This window comes from Empidonax traillii, unplaced genomic scaffold (genome assembly GCF_003031625.1).
Source record: "Empidonax traillii isolate 1590-97213 ecotype Southwest subspecies unplaced genomic scaffold, ASM303162v1 scaffold317:size617950, whole genome shotgun sequence".
In the NCBI taxonomy this organism is placed as follows: Eukaryota; Metazoa; Chordata; class Aves; order Passeriformes; family Tyrannidae; genus Empidonax; species Empidonax traillii.
Window position 1 is genome coordinate 492,567 of NW_020955510.1, and position 8,588 is coordinate 501,154.

The following is an 8,588-nucleotide window of genomic DNA, read 5'->3' on the forward strand; positions in this document are numbered from 1 at the left end:
GGTTCTGGAATGAGCCCAAAGAAATACTCACAAAAAGTAGAAGTGTGCCAAGGAGATCATGACCACATCATTGCTCAAACTGAATCTCGGGGAGCAGAGATTGCACAAAAACATGCAGGCTAGAATTTATACTTAGAAAATAAGCCTCTCTGAAGTGTTCTGCTTGTTTCTAGACTGTTAGGTGAATAAATAATGTCTCCATATTTCCTTTAATTTGTGGAATTCTCCAACGAAGAAATCTCACGCCCCCTCCCCTCACGAGCCCCTCCCCCTCACGGCCCCCGCCACCCTTCGCGCCGCTGCCGTTTGAACGGCTCGGTGACGTCACGGCGGGGGCGGAGCCCCTACCTGATCCCTGCCGAGGGCTCTGCGGGCGGGGTTGCGGGAGTTGCGCAGGCGCGGTGGCGGGGCGGGCGGTGGCGGGGCGGGCAGTGCCATGAGCCGGCGGTTCCCTGTTCCCGCCGCCGCCGCCGCGCTGCTGAGGGGGCTCCCCGGCCCCGCCGCGCCCCGCCCGGGCCGCGCCATGAGCCTCTGCGGGGCGCCGGCTGCCTGCGCCGCGGGGCCTGCGGGTGGTGGCGGTGGTGGTGGTGGCGCGGGGCTCTCGGCGGCGCGGCTGAGCCCGCCGTGGCTGCGGCTGCCCGAGGTGCCGGGCGCGGAGCCGCACCGCGCCAACGAGCTACTGCTGCTGCCGCCGCCGCCCGCCCCGCGCGGCCCGGCCCCGCTGCCGCAGCACCACGTCGTGTACTTCCCGGGGGACGTGCAGGTACGGCAGCGGGGCTGCGGGAGGGAGCGGGCCGGCGGCGCTGCGGGGGCTGTGCGGGCGGGCATTGCCAGGCTGCTCCGGCCCCGGGGAGCATCTCGCTGCCCGTCACCGGCGGGCACGGCGCGCGGGAACGGGCCCTCCGGAAACCTGGGCTGGAGCAGCAGGGCAGGGGAGCCGAGTCGTCTTCACGGGATGAACTAGGTTGGAAAAGACCTCTGAGATCATCGCGTCCAGCCCAACACGACCGTGTCAAGTAGACCATGGCACTGAGTGCCATGTCCAGTCTTTCCTTAAACACCTTGAGGGGCGATGACTCCACCACCTCCCTGGGCAGCCCATTCCAATGTCTAATCACCCCTTCTGTGAAGAAATTTTTCCCAATGTCCAACATGAACCTCGCCTGCCGCAGCTTAAGACTCTGTCCTCTTGTCCTGCCACTTGTTGCCTGGGAGAAGAGGCCGATCCCCAGCTGGCTACAACCTCCTTTCAGGTAGTTGCAGAGAGCGATAAGGTCTCCCCCTGAGCCTCCTCCAGGCGAAACAACCCCAGCTCCTTCAGCCGCTCCTCACAGCACTTGTGCCCCAGACCCTTCACCAGCCTTGTTGCCCATCTCTGGACACGCTCCAGCACTTCTGTAGTGGGGATGGCGGTGTCTGAAAGCGTGTCGGTGGAGACAAGACGATGAAACCCTAAGATGGCAAGTTGTCCTCACCAGGCAAAACACCACATCACCATGCAGGTGTACAGACATCCCTGACGCCATCCTGTGGGAATGTGACAGGCTCAGAAATTTGATGGTTTCTCAGTCTGTCCCGAGAAGGCAGCTGGGGTCTCTGAGCGGGCAAGAAGTTGAGAGACCCTGAAGTGCTGTCCCTGAGCACATGGTCAAGCTCTGTAACATTACATGCTCTGTCACTTTGCGTAGCCAGCTAATCTCAAATGTCACTAATAGTTCTCAAAAGCAGGAGCAGTGGCTTTTTCTTCCAAGGAAAAGACTTTCCTTTTCTTTAAGGTAAAGATGCAGAACTTTTTATTTTAAGGATTGGGATGGCCTAAGAACCCCTGCCTGATTGCCATTTCTGGGTATGGCTTCATTATTGCTTTATAAAATAAATGAAGTAGTATTCTTTGCCATTATGACTTCAGAGATAAAGTTCGTTCATGACTTGGGGGTAAGTTTTTTCCATCTATACCCTTTATGGATGTGAACAAGAGCAATAAAAATTTCCTACAGCTGAATGAGAGGGATTTTTTTTTTCTGTATAAGAGATAGAAAACTTCTTACAAAGTTTTAAGTCTGTTGTTGATTTGAAATAAGATAATTGGTATTTCTATAGATGGAGTTAATACAATAAAATTATGTTTTCTGTGTCATAATAAGTTGAATAATACTTTGATCTTCTTTTAGCATGAAGTCAAAGAGAATTATTAATACATTCATGTGCTAATTTTTATTGCATTAATTGTGGGGGGTATTAAAAAGTATGGTAAAAATATTACAGCAGAATAAGTAAATCTACATGCATCAGTTTCTTTAATGTGTTTCTTGTCCTGCAAGCCTAGGAAGCGAGCACCTCTAATGCATGTTTCTCTCTTACAGTCCTTTCTTAAAAATATGAGTACATTGGAGCTGAAGTCTTTTCACAGAGAATTAATGCATCTTTTCTATTTTTTTTTCTTTTTAATTTTTCAGAACTATCATGACATCATGTCTTGCCATCCAGAAAACTTTCAGTGGGAGCACTGGAGTTTTGAAAATGTTGCTACCATACTTGCTCGCCGGTTCCCCAATAGCTTTATTTGGGTCATAAAGTGTTCTCGAATGCACCTGCACAAATTCAGTTGTTATGACAACTTTGTGGCCAGTAACATGTTCGGAGCACCAGAGCACAGCACTGACTTTGGAGCTTTCAAGCATCTCCATGCTTTGCTAGTTAATGCATTCAGACTCTCTCAGAATATTCTGCTGTCCCAGAAAAGTGTGCACGGTGTCAGCAAGGATGCAAAAATAGCTGCTTGTAAATCACAGCCGCAGTCTGTTCCTGCAACGAACGGCTGCTCATCCACGGAAAGGGAGAGAGATTGTGAATGCTCCAATAATTCTGCTGTGAACTTCATGATACCGTCTGCTGTAGGTGCAGCGTCGTTTACTTTGATCGGCTTCAGTAAAGGTTGTGTGGTTTTGAACCAACTGCTTTATGAGCTGAAGGAAGCTAAAAAAGACAAGAACACGGATGCCTTCTTAAAAAACATAAAAGCAATGTACTGGTTGGATGGTGGTCACTCGGGAGGAAGCAATACTTGGGTTACTCACCCTGAAATGCTGAAAGAACTTGCAGAGACAGGAATTGAAGTTCATGCTCATGTTACACCGTACCAAGTGTTTGACACAATGAGGTCATGGATTGGAAGAGAGCATGAGAAATTTGTACAGATACTTGGAGAATTTGGTGTGGAAATAAATGATCAGCTGCATTTTGCTGATGACGTTCCCTCCTTAGATAACCATTTCAGGGTTCACGAAGTATTCTGAGACTGTGTATCAGAAGAGTATATTCATTGTAGAAGCACTTTTAACACTGTAAATGTTATCATCTAGATTTTCAACTTTGAGCAGATGCATTCTGAAGAGAATACAGAATCAGTTCCATGTTGCTAATAAATACTATATATAAATTTCAGTAGCTTACAAAGGAGTATTGGGATGCCATCACTATAACAGATGTAATTTGATTCCTGGAAGAAAGTGTTATGAAGAACTATCCTATACATGTTTTTTTGTGAAATGTGAATGTTTATTCTTAAACTGTTGGCAGACTTTTTAGTCCTGTATATATAATGTGCATTTAAAGGGAGTTTCAAGTACTGGATGTCTGGGTACTTCAGTTTAGTGGCTTCCAGGGCTAAAAGCATTGGTCTTTGTCAATAACAGATGTATGTTGTTTTTTTTTTTTGTTTTGAGGAAGTGGATTGTTAGAAGAACCTTAGTTAAATATTTTGGTGAAAAGTGTTTTATTTAGTTAAGTAAATCTTCCAGTTTTGTAACATTTCTCCTAATTGAAACCAAGTTACAAATATTCACCTTTGCAATAATAGTGCCAATGCATTTTTCTTCCTTATGTGCGCCTTGCCATTTCTGTCATTAAAAAGTTTCATTAATTGATTGTGTAGGATCTGCCAGTGAATAGCTGTTTCAGCTGGGGGCTTGAAAATTTTGACATAGCTATGTTAAGTAACCAAGAATGTTGATGAGCGTGTAGCTTATTCCTGTTTCAACATACCCTGCTATTGCTTTGACTAACTTCTATAAGGACCAGCAGTAATATCTGTATTAACATGTCAAGAGGTGTCCTTGTCCCTGCCTTGGGGTGTTGAGGTTTCTCTGGGTAATTGCTGCATTGATGTTGATCTACATCGAGCCATAAGTACAAATTGCATAAAAATTTTAGACTGTGTTGACTTCTTCCAAAATGCCTCAGTTTTAAAATCAATTATCTCCTTTAAATGTATTGCAGTAATTGCTTCTAGAGCCTAGTCTGGTTCAGGCCCCAAGCCTGAATGTTCTTGAGAAAGAAATACTGACAGATGGACAGTTATCATATTAGTGGAACTTTTCTATTGTCGTAGGTAACTTTCCTTTTATCTACAAAGCTTAAAATAATTCTTAAAGACAACTGCAGTTATTAACAATAAACCAGTAGCTGCAAGTGGTTTTGGATTTCCTGGAAGTATAGGAATACAAAAGCAAGTTAGCAAAACGCTGTGAAGATTACACAAACAATTGTGGCTAAGTTCTGAAAAAGGCATTTTATTCAACTTTGGTCCTATGTTTGATGGCTTAGTGACATCTTTGCCCTGCTGCTTGTTTCCCTTGATTCTTACACTGTGGGAGGAAAGTCCTGGGTCATCTTTCTTATGGTGGCATCATTAAAAGTTACAGGGTTCACTGTAGCCAGCTCTTGGCAGAGGTTATGCATATCAGTGATTACTGAACAACGAGAAAAGTGTGTTGAACTCCTAAGAAAATTTTCTTAATACTCAAAATATTAAGGGTGGTAGAAAGGATTATGTGTACACCTTACAATTTGAAAGTGAACTCTATTGCTAACAATAATGTACGTAGTTGATCAAAAAGGGAAATTATTTTAATTGATGGAGAAAAGTGCAACATGCAAACCAACTCTTAACACTGTATAAAAGACTCTGAAATCTAGTTCCATTAGCTTTTTTTTAATTTTAGACTCTTTCTCAGAGATATTATTCAACCCTATTTGTTGATTACCATCTTAATAGGCTTATAACAACTAGTTTGTGTGTTTCAAGGAACATTATTTCCCTTTTTTGGTCCTTTTGATAATGCAGCATATGTGAGGACTTTTTTCTGTAAAAAAAAAATATGAGTCACCTAAAGAAGTGGTTTTAATAGAAAGCCTACAAATGTCCTGAAATATATTAGCTATCCACTTATAAAAGAAAATTTTAAAAAATAAACCAACAAAAACCCCCAAACACTCTACTCCTTTTGCTCCCTCTCAGTTTCAGACTGACCAAGCTAGCACTAATACTTGCCCTATCCAGTAACAGTGCGGATCAGAGATCAATTTTTAAACAATTCTGTGCCTGCCAAAACAACGGAACTTGCATGCTTTTGGAAACAGCTATTAAAATATTGACATTGTCTTCAAAAGTTTCTGGATGCCTGTCCTATGAAAATACTACTAACCTATTTGATGGAGGCTGCCTACAATAACTCTTAAATAGGCTCAAGTGTTGCTGCATTACTTTGAAGAATAAGCACTTTGTTGTAAAACTAATCTTGTTATGAGACCTCATGTCGTGGAGGGAAAACTGACTGGTTGTTTTTCATTCTTTAAACAGTTGTAGTACTCTGTTGGAATGTGCCTCTGTCATTCATTACAATGCATGCTAAAAATAAATTTTGCAAACAATGTAGAAAAGAAACTTTCTAATGGGTGAAACCACTTTGATGTGAACGTAAAACCATTAAATAAGGAATGTGCAGTTAAGTTTTGTGGATCAAGCTTTATCAAATGCTTGTGGCGACCTAGTTTAAAAAAATCAGATTCGATAGCTTTTCTTCAAGGAAGCTTTATATTTGTGCAGTAATTCCAAAACAGCTTACTGGCATCTCACATGCATGGGAAAGCTGGCATGAAGCACACAAGGGTGTGAACATTTCTGGGTTAGAATGAAATGGGTTTGTATGTGCCTGGTTTTCTATGTTAACTATACAGGCAGATTCAAATAAGCTTAGATGTAGATGCCTAAAGTTAAGTGGTTCTTATAATGGTTTAATTCAAGACACTCGTGGTTTTGAATGGAGTGAGCAATGTTTCACAGTCCTTAGTTCAACCTAGTAATGACTGGTGTTCTTTACATTACATGCTTGTTTCTTGTACAACAGACAAGGCATTCTTCGTATTTTGAGAAACGCTAACATGTTTTAAACCGTGCCTGGTAAATTCCTTTAAAGCAAGGCTTGATTCCATGAAATTGTCTGGATGACTTAAATGATTTTGTGTGCATCTAAAATGCTAGAAACTTTGGTAATTTTCTCCCTATCTAGGACTGATTTAATCACATCTCTGTAAATGCTGACGCATTAATCAGTATTGGCCCATAATTCTGGAAGATGATTAAGGGTCTAATCTTTAACATGGGGCTGAAAGGAGCAATTTTCTCTGTCCTTCCATTGATAACATCCTGCTGCCTCCCTTATGTTAGCACAAGCACTTTATGGTAAGCTGTTTTATCTTTCTAAATTACCTTAATTGCTGATAGAGATAACTAACAGGAATGCTATGTATTTAAAAAGTCTCAGAAATTATTTTAAATAAGCCTGCTAAGTCAGTTCAAGAGTTAGGCTGTTACAACTGTGAATATGCACAGATAAAAGTGATTGTGCATGAATATGTTGTCAGATTTTTCCCACAGGTTCTTTTTGAGCATTTTGCAGGAAGGAAATATCACCTGTATTTTCTTCCCTCTTACAGTGCTTCCAAAGCTAACACTTACTTCATCCCAACAGATAAGGTGTTGTTTTCAACAGACTGGAAGTTGAAGCACTGAGGTTAAAATCTACCCATTCATTTAACTTGAATGCTTATTTTAAATTACATGTGTATTACATCAGTTAACACAAGAATTTAAAAAACTAAAAATTCTGGTTTGTGTGTGTGCTCTGTTGTGAGCCACATTTGAGGTACATCACAGCCTGGCAAAATCCACAAACGTGGATGTGTCCTTGTGCAATACAAAAGCAAAGATGGATGTCTCAGACTACAAGCCATAAGAGACAGCCTCTTTAAATCACCTTCAAACTTACTTCTTCACAATCTTTTTAATCTTATATTGAAGTCTCATTTCATTTTTGTAAGGGTGGTAGATTAAACTAAAAAAAAAAAAAAAAAAAAGAAATTACTTCTGATGGTCATAACCTCATGAAAATTTAGACACATTTGAATATTGCAGGTGGAGATTCTAAGACCAAAGCTGGTTTTCTGTTGGTGTTATTGATCTCTTAACTCTGTTCAGATACAGGGTGACTGTTTTTTAACTTGAATAAAGTAACATGAAGTCATTAAACCAGTAATACAGGATCATATAACACAGACAGGCTCTGCTTCTTCCAGTGCCAGACATACTGTTCCTGACTAAATTCATCCTATCGGTATTAACAGCATAATTCTCTCCTCCTGCTGTCAAAAAACACTTGCATGGGATTAGCTGTTCCACATTACAGTGGAAATCATGGAGGACTGATCCAGGCAGTCATTTTGCATTTAGTGTAGTGTGGGCTATAAAGCAGTGTGAACCAAAGAAGCGTCAAATTCTACTTAAGCAAATGACCAGAAAAGTATTTGGTGGAAAAAAAAATTATCTGTTTTTAATTCATATGCATAAACGTCTTATATACTTGAAAAGGAACAGATTGCTATTACTTCCTTTTAGTAAGCTCTCAAGAGAGCACTTTCAGTCATGACTGTTAGTTTCCTTTGTTAAACCTGGCACTTCAGAGCTGAGTTGTTTCCAAGGAAAGCACGGCTGCAAGACACAGAAAGCAGTCGAGAGACACATCGGTGCTGAGGGGTAGAATAAAGCTCTTTAACCTTTCTTCACCCTCTGAGCAGTACTCCTAAGCCTGCGTGTCAGACAAAGCTGTTGCATCCCTTACAGACTGTGTGCTTAGCTCTTTCCCATTCCCTGTCATGAGAAATGCATTGATTTTTTTGTGATGGAAGTTTAAAGCAATTGATGTACTGCTTGACAGCTGAAGTACAAATGCTGTCACAGCAAAAATTGTCCATTGCTATGATCTGTGTTATTATTGCAAGCAGTAGCTTCAGAGCATTTTTGTATGAACGTGGCATCGCACGTGGAGCTGCGTGTTTTCCATGGTTGAGCAGTTCTTTTAATGTTTTCAGTCTGCTCTTAAAAGTGTTGACTAGGAACAGATCTGAACAATTGGAAAGAAAGTAATCTGCTCCTGATTTCAGGAATTGCCACATACAGAACTCAGAATCTATCCCCACTCCTACAGTCTGACCCAAAGTAAAACAGGAAATCTTAACATGCAACTTTACTGCAGACTTAGGTAACTGTTTAAAAAATGTAACGTTTCATCTGTCCTTCCAGTAACAGCAGAATCTGTGGTTATTGAGTGATACCAGTCTACAGAGCATCCCTTGTAAAAGTTACTGTCTCAGAACATGTATCTTCAACACCTGTATCATCTACATGAAAACATCAGGTTTGGTAAGATAAATTTTGGTCAGAGGAAAAAAAGAAGCGATCTGTACAGGAA

The 8,588-nt window shown here is 41.6% G+C and overlaps 1 protein-coding gene across 1 annotated transcript; it reads left to right on the forward strand.

Annotated features, from left to right (window-relative positions):
* Positions 1-381: 381 nt before the first annotated feature.
* Positions 382-3,882, forward strand: CUNH2orf69 (chromosome unknown C2orf69 homolog). Its single transcript, XM_027891288.1, has 2 exons — positions 382-763; positions 2,457-3,882. Exons 1-2 carry the CDS (start codon positions 437-439, stop codon positions 3,294-3,296), a joined length of 1,167 nt encoding a protein of 388 aa, XP_027747089.1. The 5' UTR covers positions 382-436; the 3' UTR covers positions 3,297-3,882.
* The last annotated feature ends 4,706 nt before the right edge of the window (positions 3,883-8,588 follow it).

What these genes read in the sequence shown, in the direction of transcription:
- CUNH2orf69 (XM_027891288.1), top strand. Translation starts at nt 437, where the DNA reads ATGAGCCGGCGGTTCCCTGTTCCCGCCGCCGCCGCCGCGCTGCTGAGG. An exon ending in ACTTCCCGGGGGACGTGCAG is followed by an intron (nt 764 to 2,456) that starts GTACGGCAGCGG and finishes TTAATTTTTCAG; the next exon opens with AACTATCATGACATCATGTC.